At 40.9% G+C, this 17,677-nt stretch overlaps 1 protein-coding gene across 1 annotated transcript in view; it reads right to left on the bottom strand.

Annotated features, from left to right (window-relative positions):
• Positions 1 to 1,601: 1,601 nt before the first annotated feature.
• SLC30A8 (solute carrier family 30 member 8) overlaps positions 1,602 to 17,677 on the bottom strand; it is a 26,107-nt gene continuing 10,031 nt past the window's right edge. The window contains exons 3-8 of the mRNA XM_014452728.2: positions 13,578 to 13,724; positions 12,563 to 12,716; positions 8,604 to 8,754; positions 6,578 to 6,683; positions 3,431 to 3,565; positions 1,602 to 1,785 (exon numbers count right to left, since the gene is read on the bottom strand). Of these exons, the coding sequence (XP_014308214.2) occupies positions 1,640 to 1,785; positions 3,431 to 3,565; positions 6,578 to 6,683; positions 8,604 to 8,754; positions 12,563 to 12,716; positions 13,578 to 13,724 (839 nt within the window). The 3' untranslated portion in view covers positions 1,602 to 1,639. The remainder of the gene's footprint in view (positions 1,786 to 3,430; positions 3,566 to 6,577; positions 6,684 to 8,603; positions 8,755 to 12,562; positions 12,717 to 13,577; positions 13,725 to 17,677) is intronic.

The raw sequence follows: 17,677 nt of genomic DNA, 5'->3' as shown, positions 1-17,677 counted from the left end.
GATTATTTGGTCAAAAAGATCATAATAAGTATGTATGGGGCTAGGTGGGTACTTAAAATATCGGTGGCGGGGATGTGCTCTGTAAAGTACATGATTGGCTAACCACTATGCTGTACATCTGAAACTATTAGAGAGTCATAGTGAATGTAAACTGTATTTGAAAAACATAATAAAAGAAATAGCCAAAAAATAAAGGTGTTCAAAGATAAAGTATAGATGAGATTTTGGATAAAATACCGTAGATCTAGGTTTCAGCTACTTTCCAACATGCACTTGCTTATCTCTCCTGTTTCAGGTCCTTAAATTCACCCCCTCACGTGGGGCCCTCCAGCCACAGGGTCCTCCCTCCATTCCTCAAACACACCAAGTTCGTTCTCCAGGGTTTCCAGTCATGATCTTGCTTCTCCAAAAATCAGCTTCCTCCTACTGTTCATTTGCTTATCACCTGCTTTTTTTGTTCAGCTCTCAACACAGAAGCTATTTCTTCAGAGAGGCTCTCCATTGACCTCCCCCAATCTAAACCACCCTCTTTTCTCTTATGATCACTTGTCACTATTTGTATTACATTCTTGGTGGTATTTATTAGTGCAATGCCTGTCTCTCCCACAAAAGGGAAAGAACTCCACGAAGGCAAAGACCATATCAGCTTGGTCCACCAATGCTCAGTCCATAGCCTGCCTCAAAAAAATATTTTTGAATGAATGAATAAAAGACATGGTTAAGGCACTTAACCTATATGAGCCTATGTCCTTATCTGTAGGCTCAAAGTTATCATTAGAGTGAAGCGAGGTGATAAATTGACCAGTAAGACAATAGTCAGTACTCCATAAATATTATTCAAGACCATATTAATTTTTTGACTAAATTATTTTCCATGTGACTTGAAATAAGTAATCTGCCTCTTTGTGTCTCCCCAATTTCTTTTATTAATAGGTCCTACCATAGGAAAACTCTCAAAAAGCAGTAAACTTTATAATTTTGCATTTGTCCACAATTTTTAAACAGAGAAGTACAATATAATTCAATAGTTTCAGACACAGTACAACATAATTTGTAAGCAAGATGGAGCAAGGGCATTTCTACCCCATTTAGTGAATAGTGATGTTGATAGAAAGGGATTCAAAAGAATTGCCTTAAATCATATTACAACCTGGTGGGATAGTCAAGTTCTTATGAGGTATTGGGCCTCCAGATTCTCTTTATCTTTGACTTCACTCTTCTTATTTTTACTTCTCCAGTTTTGGGAAATTGTTGTGACTCTCTCCTTGCCACAGATTCCTGATCAGACTTCCCTTAGTTCATCCTGACCCACTCATCCTTGGGCTGTGCTATTGAAGGGCGATGCACTTTTTAAGGCCTGTAGTTACAAACAGTTGTTATTTCAGCCCCAGTTAGGAATGGCCCACACATGTATTCCTGAAATGGAACACAGCTACTAATGATAATCAGTATTGATTAGTGAATCCAAATGCATCTCATTCATGGTGGGTGGAGCTAAATAAAGAAGTATAAAATGTGCATTGTACTGTATCATCAATTTCTCAAACTTCTTCCTTTGGTTCCTTATTTTTTATGTTCCAGGAACTGCAGAGCATCACGCAGTGACCTGTCAACTCAGGAAGCTGATGGTCTGACTGAACTAGTCCTGGGGCTCTTCACAGAAAAGGCAGCCGGGGTCCTGGTCGGCGGGAGATTCCATCTGAATGGTGAGTGAATGCACAGGAAAGCTATTGCTGAGGACTTTAGCAATCTCTCTCCGAACGCTCTGGCTGTCCCGGCTGGCTGCTGTTGAAGAGGAATCATAGTGAGCCTGACATTGATTGCACACAAATAGGCAACTACTACATCTCCAGCTTCAAGTATTTGCTGGGGCGGGGCACAGGCCTAGTGCTCAGAAAGAGCCAGGTTGGCTCTGACAATCAGCTACACCTGCACAGACAAGGTGTGTGTGTGTGTGTGTGTGTGTGTGTGTGTGTGTGTGTGTGTGTGTGTGTGTGTGTGTGTGTGTGTGTGTGTAGGGCGAGAGGGGGATTTTAGGGCAGCAAAGTACCCAGACACTATGGGAGCTCTTCTTCACAATTATCTCTGGGGTCTGGCACTCCTAGGACCTGAGTATGAAAGTGGAAATGAGCCCTGGAAAAAGCCAAGACAGACCTGTTATTTCTTATACAGCCTTGCTCACCAGTCCCCAGGGACCTCTGGGTTGCAGCCCTTATATCTAATCAGAACCTATATTAAGGCTGGTGACAGGAGGCAGGGAGCATTTAGAGCTCCCCACAGGCCTTTCTTAGAGCAGCAACCCTCACTCCATCTTTTCTCTTGTCCCCAAAGGTATCAGGAGGCTGTAAAATTCCCTCCACAGTAACATGATTACTAGGCTCTTCCATTTGCAATAAAATATTAGTGTTGTGGATGCTGTAAATTCCCTGTAGCCAGATCTGAGCCTCTCAGCGAAGATCGGGATGTCTGAGAAAGCGAAGTCCTCAAATGACTGTCACCGATGTTCCTGTACCCTGCGTCTACATAACTTCCTGAGTTATTTTCTAGCAGCCTAATGTGTCTTATTGGCCTGTCTCCCGAGGCAGAGAGACACTTCCCACCACCCAGTTTCTCAGCTCTAGGACATACCCTGGACAAAATCACCTTCTACTTGAGAAAGTCATTTTTAGAATAAATCCAATTTCCTAAGAATTATCTCACATGGTTATAGAATTTCTAACCATCCAGTAAAAATATATATATCACCATTAATTTTTACTACCAAGTTTTTTAGGTTGTTAGAACCTTAAGCCCCAGCCGGCGTGGCTCAGTGGTTGAGCATCAACTTAGAAACCAGGAGGTCACGGTTCAATTCCCAGTCAGGGCACATGCCCAGGTTGTGGGCTCGATCCCCCATGTGGGGCATGCAGGAGGCAGCCAGTCAATGATTCTCTCTCATCATTGATGTTTCTCTCTCTCTCCCTCTCTCTTCCTCTCTGAAATCAGTAAGAATATATTTAAAGAAAAGAAAAAAAGAACCTGAAGGATGGAACCTGTGTATGCTTTATCTTTCTTCGGTGATAGGCAAAGCATCTCATACACAGGAGATACTCAATGAAGATTTATTGTTGAAATCATCCCTATTATTTAACCGTTTGAGTTCCAAGCCAAACAAGTGAAGTCTCATTTTCAGAACATAAGGACTCCAAATTTGGGTGGCATTTTTACCCACTTTGTCCTACCCTCTTCAGTCAGCCTCTCTAGGAATAGCATCAGTATCATTGTTGCCATGACAACATTGACAAGGGGTATGGTTTTCAAAGGCCCTTGGTAATACAAAGTATTTCACAGTTGTTTAGACAGGTATCGGCCACTAAGGGCGGCTGTACAAAAAAGAGGAAAATTACTGACTTTACAGAACAAGGACTGAATTTTGTCCAGTCTTACTGACCTGCAGCAACATGAGCCGAGAGAATCACCTGGTTCGTTGTCAAAGACCAGATGTGCAAGCTGTGCACAGACACCACCCCATCCACCGCTAAGATGAGCTCTTTCACAGCATTGTAGTTGAGGTTCTTTGGCACACCTGACAGAAGGAAAGAGTGGGAGGCTATTGTTATTCCACTGAATATAGCTCATATAGATGGCCAATTGGGGCTGTAATGGGGGGTGGGATCCTTAACCCGCCTTTTTCAGGATTTAAGAGCCTTACTCATTGGGATTTTCTCCTCAGGGCTAATTTAAAATTCTCTACAATTTGAGTTTAGTTTAATCCCTCTTCATATTATTTCACAGAGATAACAAAGAGTTGGTCAATATGTAATTTTACTTAATTAGCTGCACAAAGCTCAGGATAGCAGAAACAAATTAGTGGGGTTTTTTCTCAGATTAGTCATAGAATGTATATACAATCATGGGTGAAGTTGTTGTATTATAGTAATAATAATAAAGACATAGCTTTGTTGAGAACCTATAGTAGGTCAAGGTTTATGCTAAGTACTTTATTTATAATGATTATCTTATTTTCGTATTTACAAGAACTTTACGAGCTAGTTTTATCAGTGCTACGATTCCTATTTAACTGGAGGAGAAATTGGGAGACAGAAAAGTTAAAAAGCATTGCTAAGGCCACATAGATAAGTGGGATGTGAGGGTCTGCAGTTCATGCTCTGAGTGTGAGGTGTTATGCAAATGCTAGACTCTAGGGATTGCAACCCACAGTTGACTATTATGCCTAGTGTGTCATCTCTGCAGAGTTTCATTTGGCTCTTGAAGACCTGCTATCGTTCATCTAGGACCCTTATGATGAAGTCATGATCCCATTACTTTTTGTCTCTCTTGCCTCATTTATCTCTTTACGTTCATGAGGAACACAAGCCCACTATTACTTATTTTACTCCATGAAATAATGTCAACGAGCATGAGGCTATGCTCCCACGGACCTCCGTGCTCCATCACATTCTACGGACCATTTTTCCTCTGACGGAGAGCCTGCAAAAATATTAATGCATCCAGGAAAGTACTCAAATTAGTGTTTAAAAAATAATTTCCCACATTAATAAATAAATGAAAAAATCTCTCAATTATAGAATTGCATATTAAGTAAATAAGATAAAATATTCCACCAATCAGATTAGGAAGGAAGAGAATCAGCAGTTTGATAATACCCCATGTTGGTGAGCATGTGAGGAAATGGGCACTGTTATATTCTATTGGCCAAAAAGATGTTGAAATAGTTTTTTGGAAGAAATGACCATATCTGTCAGATTTAAAAATGCACAGAACTTTTGAAATGGAAATAACATTTCTAGGAATTATTCCAAAGGTGTAAAAATGCTAAAAATATATATATGCACATGAATGTTAATTATATCATTGTTTGCAATGGCCATCAATAAGCAAGTACATGCATACAGTGGAATAGTTTATAGCTATGTAAAAAAATGGGGTGTTTCTATGTATGTATTTAAATGGAAAGATATCCAAGTGAAAAAAACAAGTGCAGAGCAAAATAAGTACAAATCCAGAATCCTATTTAAAAAACACATACATACATTATATGTATATCTATACATTATATGTGTATATATACATTATATGTATATATGTAAATATTTATATGTATATATTATAATGTGGTATACATTATATGTATATATGTGTAAATATTAATATGCATATATATATGCATATATATATATATGTATATATATATATAGTTATCTTTTGAAAGATGTATGTCAACTTATAAGTAGATGTTACTCCTGAAGAATGGGACTGAGAATTCAAAGTAGAAAAAAAGGGGAGACCTTTAAAATTCATTTCTACTTTTGCATATTATTTTAAAATGTTACCAAAGATAAGTATTCTTTTATGCTATTCTAATTTGAAAACCTAGTTTAGAGATTAAGCATCTACCAGATAGGAGTTATCTGGCAGTTTCCATAATTAACTGTCCTTTCTTTAAATAAATAAGGAAGATAATCACCAGAGCAGATCTACACTGAGAGACAGGGAAAGTGGAATATAGTCATCTCCACCAATAGTGCGCCAATCTGCCTTTTATCCCCCTGGTAGTCAGTAAGTGCCATCCTAGCGACAACAGCTGCAGCTCAGCACTTGGCCCTCAGGAAAGGAAATGGGTGTATTTGTGACTTGACAAATCAAATATTGTCACCTCCAGAACGAGGAAGTTAGCTTGTTACTCAGTGACATTTGACTCCATTTGGTTTCACTGTTGTCAACATTATCATCTGCCAACAATGATACTGCCCACTGAGAACAGAAAGCTTAACTGCCCACTGAGAACAGAAACCTTAAATGAGAACTGCTTTGACGGCAACTGTTCTCTGAGACTGTGTCTTCCTTATTTCAAAATGTGCTAGACAAAAAAAGAAAAGTTCATCCAATATCTGGATATTTATGATCATCCAAATGTTTGATACGATGCAAACCTCTGGTTCTGATAGAATTTTCTGGGAGCCATTCCCAGCACCCTCCTGTAGGAATCTCTAAGTGCTACGAAAAGACTGATTCAGTGGTTCTCAAAGTGTGGTCCCCAGACCAGCAGCAGCAGCATGTAGTTAGAACTTCAGATTCTTGGGCCCCACCCCAGACCTATGTCTCAGGAAGGGTGTGGGTGGGCCCAGCAATCTGTGTTTTAACAAACCCTCCAAGCAATTCCGATGCCACTAATGTTGGAGAACTGCTGGCCTAGTCTAACTAGGCAAGCTCTTCTGAATAGCTACAATGCTGTTAAGGATAGGTTTATACTGTCTTTCTTGTGTCTTGCCCATACATTTAGGGATAAACTAATATCTTTACAATAACTTCCTCCATGTCTATCTTTAGTGTGTGTGCATATTGTTTTTACACTGAACCATAACATTTAACAGTTACTGGAGGAAAAACAGAAACCAATACTTTTTAGTTGTTCCATATGAAAGAAAATCGTAATATTTGTTTTCCCCCAATTCTTTATCAGTTAAATGTTCTCTGTGATGTATATTAATAGTGAGCATGCCTTGAGGGTACCACCTCTTGTGGTTATAGGGAAGAGAAAACGTGGATCTTGGGAATAAAATAAAATCACTCCTACCTTCCATGAGTAAGATGGAGAAGTCCTTTAAGACTGTGACAGTACTGGCCAACACCAGAACAGAAAACACAAATGTGCAGATTGAGTCGGCCATTTTATAGTCTGGCTGGAAAATACAAGGGCTTTAGGTTAACTGAATGTGTGTCTCCTTTGAAGAAAGTCTGATGAATAAAATATGTAAACCTCCCTTTTTCCTTCCCTCTCTATCACCCTTTCACCCACCACTTAACATCCAACTTGACACTTGATATCCAATTCAGAGGCAACTTTCTGAAGACTCAATCTTTCGTTTAAGCCAGGGGTGGGAACCTTTTTTTCTGCCAAGGGCTATTTGGATATTTATAACATCATTGGCGAGCCATACAAAATTATCAACTTAAAAATTAGCCTGCTATATTTGGTCAAACATTTAGTTAACTCACCCCTAATGCCTTGGCAGGTCCGAGCCAAATGATTTGTCAGGCCTTATATAGCCCTCAAGCCAGACAGTCCCCACCCCTGTTTTAAGCTTGAAACTACCAGTGAGAGAAGAGAGACTACAGGGCATCTCCCATCATTTAAGAAGCGAAGGGAGAGATATTCTTGAGTATTTTCTCAAGAGGCCTGATTTGACTTCTCAGAAATGAACAGAAGTACAGAGTTTGCGATGAGCTGATTCGCATAATGCTCATTGACTTTTCAGCCTTAATTATGATGAGAAGAAAGCCTGTCATCTGCTGAGAGGTTGCATATGCCCGAGGTACAGCTGGAGTTTGGTCTTGGCAGACTGGGGTTAGTGTGGTTTTTTCCCTTCCAAGTATGAGACATACTCGAGACAGACATCTTTGATCCAGTCCTAAGAGTACACTGAAACCCTTAGCCTCAGGGTGAAACACCTGCTATTTTGTCTCTGATGCAGTTTTGGGCCACAGAGAAGTCTGCCTCATTATGTCTAAGAAACTTAACCTTTATAAGCATACTCTCAAACTCGACTAACCCATACAATTTTGAACTATTTTTCCTTAAACTTAAAGCTTTCAGTGAGCAAGCATTTGCTCAACTGAATTCAGATATGTTTTTGTAATTTGTATTTAGGTGTTTTCATTTTTAGTAAAATTAATGTAATGTTCCTGCTATCTGGGCAATCATGATAAGAACAAAGATAAATGCTCTTCTCCATTACCCTCTTCCCCCCTCCCCCCACCCCCCTTCCCCCTCCCTCCCACTCTCACGTGCCTGTTGGTTCTCAGTACTACCAAATGCAAATCTGCAATGAATATTTCCTTAGGGTCAGAGGCGAGTTACCTCTCCCCCATTGTGTTCCATTGAACACTCTGACCTTTCAGGTGTTCTATCCTCCCCTGGCCAAACAGCAGGTACAAGACCCACGCTAGACTCCTTTCCCAGAAATATGAATCTTCAGCAGAATGATAAGAAATTTTAAAAAATGAGTTGAGTCATATTCATTTCAGTTTGGTGTCTGGGACAGAAGTTGGATAGTTTCTGAAATCTAGATAACGAAAGTGACCCTTATTTGTATCTTGATTTCTGTCTGGAGTACATCCAATAAATTTCAGCCAATAATATATATAATATATGTATATTATATATATGTAATTATGTGTATATATAATTATGTATATATAATTATATATAATTAATTTTTACATATATTTTATTTGTTTGTTTGTTTATTTATTTATATATTTATTTATTACTTAAGTGAGCTAGAGATTTTTTTCTGTTGCTTACAACCCAAGATCTCTAAGATATTTATGGCTCCAGTGTAGCGCACATTGACCCGATGACAAAAGGAACTACTTTCTTAAAAGACTGGAAGCCCTGCAATTAAAGACAGAGCTCTCAGGAATTTGGAAAGTCCAAGGTTTCAGGCTTTGAATGTTTATTTGTTTAAAATTTGCACAGTAGTGTGTTTAGGAAAAAAATAGTCTGTCCACCCTCCTTTCCGTTAATTTTGGAGGACCCCCTTTTATACTACTTGGTCTATAAAATTGCTATGACAGTGAGTTAAATCAAACATACTCACCTTGAAGTAGATGATAAGTGCGCTGGTTAACACACTGATGCTCTGAAACAGATCCCCAAGCGCATGCACAAAAGCTGCTCTGACACTGGCATTAGCTTGCACTTCCTTGTGACTGTGGCCAGGAGGCCTCTGGTGCAAAATCACACTTAGTCTGAACAAGAGAACATGTTCTCAGCACACATGAGATTAACCCTTAAAAACCTACCCGGCACAATGGAAGAGTTAACAGTAGCATATATTATCCAAATTGACAGGTAAGTAAAATATTCATGTTTTAAGATATACTATTTTGGACTAATTTTGAACACAAGTGGATCATAGAATTTTCAATTTTCCCCAAAAGGGCAGACAATGAAGATTCGCCTCAGTTTTCCTTTCCGCCTAATGCTCCCTTTTCACATTAAAACTGGAAAGCATCACTACTTTGATGAAAGCCGAGTATTTTACAATGAGGAGGAAAAATATCATTTATTGAGGGTCTACTTACTGTCAGGCTCTGAGCGAGGCTTAAAGCTGAACTTTGATGGGAGATTAATTAGATGTACTGGTTTCAAATGCATAAAGCAGCAGGAAGGAGTAAAACAAAATAAGTAGTGAATTTCATCAGGGCTGGATTTTTTAATCTTTTACTTAATTTTGTTCATTTACATAAGAATTTGAAATTTTAATGGCCAATGATGAGCATACTGTGCTTATGTATATGTATCTATTTATCCAGAGAGTAAAATATATTAAAATATTATAAATGTATTGCAAAATTTAACATTTCCTATCCAAATCAAAGTGTTAAATAGTAGCCATTATAAATTATGCACCTGATTCTATTTATCTACAACCTCAAGAGGTATTAGACCAAAGGCAAAATGAGAACTTTTTTTTACTGATGGCCAACAAGGAGTGTTTTGCCTAGAAACTTCTCTGTACATTTTGTAACAGAGGTTTTAAAGAAGTATTGTTTAGTACCACATACCCTTATTTTCAGAAAAGTGATGTCAACTCTCAGACCATCATCACAACGTGAACTGACTGCTGCCCACCGGGATTTGCTTTTTACATAATGTTTCCTTTTTAGACTGTCAGTGTTTCGGCAGAAATTGACCCTCAATTCAGAGCTACCATTTCAGGGTCTTCAGACAGCCTCCCACGGCTGGCTGTTACTAGACTCTCTTTCTAGGTCTGCTACTAGTATGTGTGCTCATCATGTTGTCATTCATTCTTTCACTCATTTTATTAAAAAGAGAAAAAGAAAAACTTAGGGACCCATGTATGCTAGGCACTCTTAAATGTTTAGGGCATAAGAGTAAGTGAAAACAGACATGGTCCCTCCCCATTGTGGCTTCAAGCATGAAGGAGATGCAGAGAATTTAAAAAGACAAACACACACATACATGGAAAATTCTAATTATAATAAGCCTACTAAGAACCAGTGCTACAGATAGTCAAACAAGGGAATCTGATTTAGTTAGCAGGACAGAGCAATCGAGTCAGATGTGAAAGGTTAGAGTTTGGCTAGGAGGGGAGGGAATGTACAGGCAGAGGAAATTTGGCATGCAATGGCCTTAAGACTCTGTCAATAATTTTCATCCTAGAATCCCTTTGCAATCTGTATTATAACTTTCTGTCTAATTTTGAGTCTCCAAGGAATAGATTTATTCCCAAATTGTGGTTGTCTATTCAGACAACACAGCCTCTACCTGTACTTGGAACCTGTAATCCCAGTTCTGGGAGAAAACACTATAGTCACTCAGTAGCCTTATCCATTAATAACTACCTGCTTCCACAGGGAAGTCAAAAGCTTTTTAATTCTCTTATCTTTCTGAGCACCTGAAAATTAAGATCAAAATTCAACAGCAGTTGCAGTAAAAAGAAAACGTGGATGGTATCTGTTTAGAAAGTCAAACTCAATCACCGAGGGTCCAGATTTATGTGGTAGTTAGCTAGGGGTACCCTTCATCTTCGTGTAGCATCGATACAATTATGTGCCATATGACTTGGGAAATTATTAATATTTTTATTCTTCCTGCTGCCTTGTTGACATGTTCTCCTATGCAAAGATGATGTTATTGATCCCCCGTCAGCAGGACATGTGCTCTGGCTTGTCTCCTAGTGGTGATAGATTGGGATTGATCTCCCAAGGCCAATGTGAAACACTTTTTCAATATAACTGGGTGGAAATAGGGATCTAGTCAACTACAGCAGATGAAATATCACTCTTCTAATGGTTTAGCTCAGAGATTTTGGCAATGGTTTGCAAACTAAGAGGTGAGGAACAGAGCCAGGCACAAGGTAAGGGTTCTAGAGGGACTTGGGGGGCTTTCTCTATGTGTGCATGCTCAGCTTTTCCTCTAGTTCCAGAGATCCACTGTGCCCTCGCTTTAAAAACACTGTTTAAGATGCCATTATTCTATCACTGACTTCTTCACTTTCATGTATAAGCCTATTGCAGTATATCACGTGGCAGTGCAAGATAGACAAGCAGATGATGCATAGATAGTGTATGAGTTTCCTATTGCTGCTATAACAAGTTACCACAAGCCTTTCTACCTTAGAACAACATACATTTATTATCTTATCGTTTTGGAAGTCAGAAATCTAAAATGAGTGTGCAGGACTGCATTCCTCCTGGAGGCTTTAGGGGAGAACATACTTTCTTACCTTTCCCAGCTCCTAGATGTCACTTACATTCCTTCATCTTCAAAGCCAGCAATGCAGCATCTTCTCTCCTCTCTGACCTGATGCTTCCCTTCTATAAGGACCTTTGTGGTGACATTGGGCCTATCCGGATAATTCAGGATAATCTCCCCCATGTCAAGGTCCATCTTTAACTTAATCACATTTTTAAAATTTCTTTTATCATGTAAGGTAACATATTTAGAAGTGCGAAGCCTTAGAATGTAGAAAAATTTGAGGGGCCATTGTTCTCTCTACCACAGATGATACAGATAGATGGACAGACAGACAAGTAGATACAGTTTTAAATAGGGTTGTCCAGAATTATTTTGTCAAATGGGAAGGAGCAAATCGACCAAAAGGATCAAATCCCTGGCCTTAAAACCCCATTGTCAAAAGCAACCAAGTAGCTCATTTGGGGAAGAGCAGACAAATATGGCAATGATTACATGTCCAGTAGAACATGATCATATGTCCAGTAGGACATGATCACATGTCCAGTAGGACATGATCACATGGCCCGTAAGAGTGATTTAAGACTACCTGGTTAAGGCGATGAACCAACGGGTAGAAAATAAAGAGTTTAGCTAACATAGCTTAAGGCAGAATTTTTATATAGTCAAAATATTGCAAAGATATGGTAGAGTGCTTATGAGAGAAATAAATTCTGCTATTAGTTCTGTTAAAATATATGAAACTAATGACCATTTTATGGGTTGTTGCAAAAGAGAATTCAAAAGTAGAAAGGGGACTAAAGTAAATAAAATTTAAGATCCCTTCCACTCCAGCTCTGTGGGAAGCCATAATATGCCCCTGTAATAAAAACTGAGTAGGAGTAAGTCACGTCCCGTGTGGAACCATCAATATGCATGAGAGCAGAATGGCTAGGACCCCATTCTGAGTATGGTGGGTCTAGATTCAGATCCTGGCCCTACACCTCCTCACTGGCAACTCATTTAACCTCACTGAGCTTCAGTTTTCTAATCTGGAAAGTAGGGATGTTGTGAACATGGAGCTTGATAATGTAGATCAAAAGATCACATCACAGTCCTTGACACATAAAAAGCATTCAAAATGGTAGCTATTAGAAGCTGATAGTAAAATACTTAAATGAGCACAACCAGCCTTACTTTCAGCCATAGAACCACTTGAGCACTCTGTCAGGTCTCTGCCATCCTCACAAGTAGAGGAATTAAACACAAGCAAGAAATAGCAGCAAGAACAAACACACATCTAATTCCAGACAGGGTTAAAGGCAAGCTTCCTGGGCAGTGTGCGGGGTGACTTACACAATGTTGGCTGCCACAGCACAGCCTGAAACGATGATCATCACGGTGGCCTGGATCTGGTAATCAGGGTACAGCAAGCGCTCACACGCCAGGTACACCAACACACCAGTCACTGCCCAGACACACAGCATGGACAGCAGGGCACCGAGGATCTCTAAGGATGCAAGCACACAGACGTCCATACACAAAGCATTCATGAATCACCTTACTGTCCCCAAGAGTCATGAGACATTCATGTTCCCTCCTCCCAAAAAGAAGATTTAGACTAGTTCACTGTGGTTCACAAAGCAAAACTTTGGAAGGATTTTAGCACTAAGACAAGCTGCTTTCATGTTGCATTTATAAAACACCAGCATCTGAGTTCATTATGCTCCGTGTTACTCAGTAATTTGCAGCAAATTTTAAAAGCGTATTATTTGTTGCCCACGCATGCTGTTTTCCTTGGGGATTTTAATTTAAGCAGGTGCTAAAATGATTGAAACTTATTAGGAGATGAAATAATGAGACACAAACAGTAAAAGGCATTTAGAAACTCTTAATTTTGCCATAAAACATTTACAACGTGCCAGTACCAGTAGCTTCTGTGGATTAAAACAGTAAAAGGGGAAGGCTTCAGAGGGTACTTGAAAAATGAGTTTCATTTGCCAACCCAACATCCCATCAACACAGAGGTGAGCTCAGAGGTATATCAACACTCTAGATGCATTTTAAGAGCAACAGTAAGGAAAAGAAACATAGGATGTGACATTTACATTGACATTTAAAGATAGGATAGTGTTCATGTGCCCACTGAGTAAAGTACATTTGCTCACTTAGGAGTTCCTTTATGCCTCTCCCTGATCTGCAACTCAACCTTGGAGGTAGATTCTAAAAGCCTACCAGGGCCTGGGAACATTCTGTGAGTCAGTGATTAGGCACATTCCAGAATTTTGACCTCCGCCTTTAAGCAGGCTCTGTAACCAGTTGTTTCTCATTGTGAGCACTCCACCATGAGCGCTCCGTTGGTGAACTGTACCTGCCCGGTGCCATCCAAAGGTGAGCCGCTTGGAGGGAGGCTTGGAGGACAGCCACAGGGAGAAGAGGCTGAGCTGGAAACTGGTCAGGTCAATCAAGAGGTGGGCAGCGTCTGTGACGACGGCAAGACTCCCCGCAATGTGGCCACCTGAGGGGTGCAAGTATCACCCCACACAGGGTTCCCAACCCACCCAGGGTCCCCAACCCATAATGGGATATTAGCCTGGAAAGGGAGGTTGGGGACCCTTGTGTGGGGCACAACTAGATTCGTATGTGCTAACCCGAGTTGGTGAAATGTCACAGACCCACCGAGCTTTAGAAGAGACATCAACATCAACCCAATCCACCTCTTCTTCCCAATTTGACAAGTAAAGAAACAGACCCAGAGAGTGGGTAGGATTTGAACATGTAGAAATGAATGTCAAGGCCAAGGCCATTCCCAAGGGATAAAGGTACAGAGACTGGAGAGTGTGGGCATTCTTGGGGATCATCCCTGTCAGACAGGGGCATGAGGATTCAGAAAGGGCAATGCAAAATGATGAGGCTGCTGAGGGAAAGGCCGGATTCACAGGCTCTCACACTGCAACCGAGGACCTGGACTTCTGTCTGTAAACCCGATGACACAATGGCCCACTGATGGGTTTTTATTTATATTCTTGCCTTGTGATTTTACCATAGTCTTTACTGCTTCTGTCTTCTCTGCTAATTTGCATTATCCACCTGAGTTCGAGACCCCTGTTAGAAATAGGGGGGACAGTAAGGCGAAAGGACAGGCAACTTCTAAAGGGACTGCTGAATGTAACAGTCTGGTAAAGCATCGAAAGAAAACCCACGCCGTGAAGGCCTGGCTGGCTGTTCTCTCTGTTCCCTGGGCTCCCTCTGCTTCCCTCTAGTTCTCTTTTGAGCAAAGACCTCCAGCCTCCACAGTGGAAGCCAAAGGAAAGCTTTGCTTCTTCCCTCCCGAACAGAGCTTGTTGTTCGAGAGCAATAACCTTTATTACTCTGGCTGCGTCTTCCCAGCAAAGAGCGTCTGCTGACGGATCGTCCTCCCAGCAGCTGTTTATTGCCTCCTGCACTAAAAAGCGACGGCGGCTGTCAGTCATCAGCCCTCGGTCATCAGACTCACCTTGTCGGCTAATGATTTTTAAGAATTACATATATGGCTCATAATTGCAATAATCCCCACAGACTGCTGGCTCTCGCTGCAGTTAATAACGCGTTTGTCAAAGTTTAATGGTCTGAGGGAAAGTAGTCTTCAAGCTTGTTACTGAGCTGTCAGTGCAAAAATCACAATGATTCATTAGCCAAAAAGTAACATTTTGCTAACAAATCAGCTGTCCTTCCAATTACCCTGGAATGTTGCTCTATCTGCCAAACCAGGGCCTGATAATGAAGCTGTGTTCCTAATGCATTATTTCTTGCCCGGAAAATGACTGCAGGCAGATAAGCAGCACGCCACCATCTCAGCAATGAATGATGATGGTGATTCTATGTGCTGAGCTGAAATCGTAGCCCAAGTCAAGGAAATAAGGTCTTATAGGGTTTCTTCAAGAGGCTCCGCTGAGTCAGGAGGCAACTGAGGGGAAAAAAATGGCCTGGCTTTGGAAGAAGCATGTTGGGGGGTGGGGGGCGGTCCGAAAACCAAGAACCATTTTGCAACCATCAGAACTACTTTTAAGAACCATTCAGAAAATTGTGAGCAATCTTGATGAGTGGCTGTGGAGCAAAATTGTTTGCAAGAGGTAGTTTGCAACTGAACTTTCATTTGCTTCTGAATGCATGGTATATGAGTGACAATTAATTCAATCATCCTATCAGTATTTATTGAGCCCTTACTGTTCACAGTGCAGGAATAGGATACACAAGGATAAAGTTTAAAAATCCCAGTCTCCCCCCAGCCTACATGACTCAGTGGTTGAGCGTCGAACTATGAACCAGGAGGTCTCAACTGGATTCCTGGTCAGGGCACATGCCCAGGTTGTGGGCTCAATCCCCAGTGGGGGTGTGCAGGAGGCAGCCAGTCAATGATTCTCTCGCTCCCTCTCCCTTCCTCTCTAAAATCAATAAAAAAAAAAATCCCAGCCCCTCTCTTCTGTGATCTCACTAACACTCACTGTGCTGAAGACATGCATGACAAATAGGCTAGAAGAGTAGAAAGCCACTCCCACTGGGAGCTTTGGGGAACTTTTCATAGGAGAGAGGGGTAAGGATTCGCTAGAAGAGAAGGGTTTCTCAGGGAGAGGTAATAGCAGGAACAAGAACAGAGAGAACTGGAAGAGCATGGAACCTTCGTGGAAAAGCAGGAGGTGTGGAGTTTTGGCAAAATAATGGGAAATCAGACTGCAAAGGTGGGTTGGGGACCCTTGTGTGGGGCATTATATGTCATGTTAAAGAACTCTAATGTCATCCTATGGGATCAGGGGATCTACTTATGATATGGAGACTGGGTTGTGACATGTTCAGATCAGGATTTATGAGGGAGATCTTTGCCAGCAATACGGAGACTGTCCTGGAGGGAGAAGCAGATAGCAGTTAACATACAAGGGTAACAGCCAAAGGAAATGATGATAAAGGCATGAAGTCAGGTGGCAGCACTCATATGTCTGGATTGCTTGGCAAGATGTAGAGAGCAATGCATGTATAACAAGGTAGGAGAGGCGGTAAGGACTGCATTCTGGAAACAGACCCCACTGAGGGCCTGTCGGGTGGAGATGACAGCAGAAGACCAGGGGGGCCACTGGGCCTGGGTCTCATGTTCACCTCAGAGTCAGAGTTGTTGTGAAGCACGCATGATGCGTTCTGTGCAGAACATAGACATCCTGACAGAAATGAAAGAGCGAGTTGGTTGTCTGACAGCATTTGCCTTGTTTCCCATTCCTGGACTACACCATTGTACGCTAGTAAGCCATATTTTAAAAATTCTTTCATTGCCTTATGAATAGCATTATTATACGATGTAGCTTGTTATGCCAAAAACTCACTGTCTGTGAGTTTGAATTATGTAACAAGTATTCAAAACACACCACAGTTTGCACAGGCATGTTTTGACATTTCTTAAATTTTTAATACCAGGAGCATCAGGAAATGTAAGTGGTGGAAGCTATTGAGACACCCTGGCTCTGGTGGAGAGTAAGTCTCTTACCAGTGAAGCTAGTGGTTACCACACCACCCACCTGGATCTTTTTCTTACTATGAAGATATACATATTTTTTTACTCTGAGATACTTCCCATCTCCCCCAGCCAGCCTCCAGCTCTGTATTTCTATCTAGCAACATAGTGCCTCCTCCATTCCTGCTTGCCTCTAAGCAGTCCTGCTTCAGGATGCCTTTTCTGACCACTCTCAGTTTCTTCCAGGATTGGCCTTAGCTGACCTTTTGTGAGTTTTTCGTGTCTTTATGTCCATCTTTTCAAATTGGGATACATGTTTACATCTACAATGTAACTCGTCTCTTTCCGGTCTTTCTACAATTAGGAATTTCACAAGCAATCTGAAAGAGCCCCAATTCAAATTCTTATCATTTGCAACAGCATGGGTGGAACTGGAGAGCATTATGCTAAGCAAAATAAGCCAGTCAGAGAGAGATAAATATCACGTGATCTCACTCATATGTGGAATATAAAGAACATCATAAACCAATGAACAAAAATAGATACAGACGCAAAGAAGCATCAAACAGACTGTCAAACTTCCGCAGGACAGCAGGGGAGGGCTGGGGGCATGGCTAAGAGATCAACCAAAGGACTTGCATGCATGCATGTAAGTATAACCAGACACTAGGGGAGTGAGGGCATGTGCCAGGGGATGAGGGAGGCTGGGGGGGAGCATAAAGGGGGGAAAAGCAGACATATGTACTACTATTTGTAATACTTTAAACAACAAAAAAAGAGTCCCAATTCAATAGGTTCAAAGGACATTGATGCTTACAGCCGCGTTGGATCTTGAATTCCTCCCTCCCATTTGCTCTACAAACTGAGTTCAGTTCTCTCTCTAAACACAGATCTATGACCTGGGTTCTCTTTTTTTTTAATTTTTTGTTTTTATTGTTTAAAAATATTTACAAAAGAGTAGTACATATGTCTCCCTTCTCCCCCCCCTTTTA

The sequence above is a fragment of the Myotis lucifugus genome, unplaced genomic scaffold (genome assembly GCF_000147115.1).
Source record: "Myotis lucifugus unplaced genomic scaffold, Myoluc2.0 scaffold_17, whole genome shotgun sequence".
Lineage (NCBI taxonomy): Eukaryota > Metazoa > Chordata > Mammalia > Chiroptera > Vespertilionidae > Myotis > Myotis lucifugus.
Note: the sequence above shows the minus strand (reverse complement) of the source record. Positions and strands in the feature narration are given on the sequence as shown.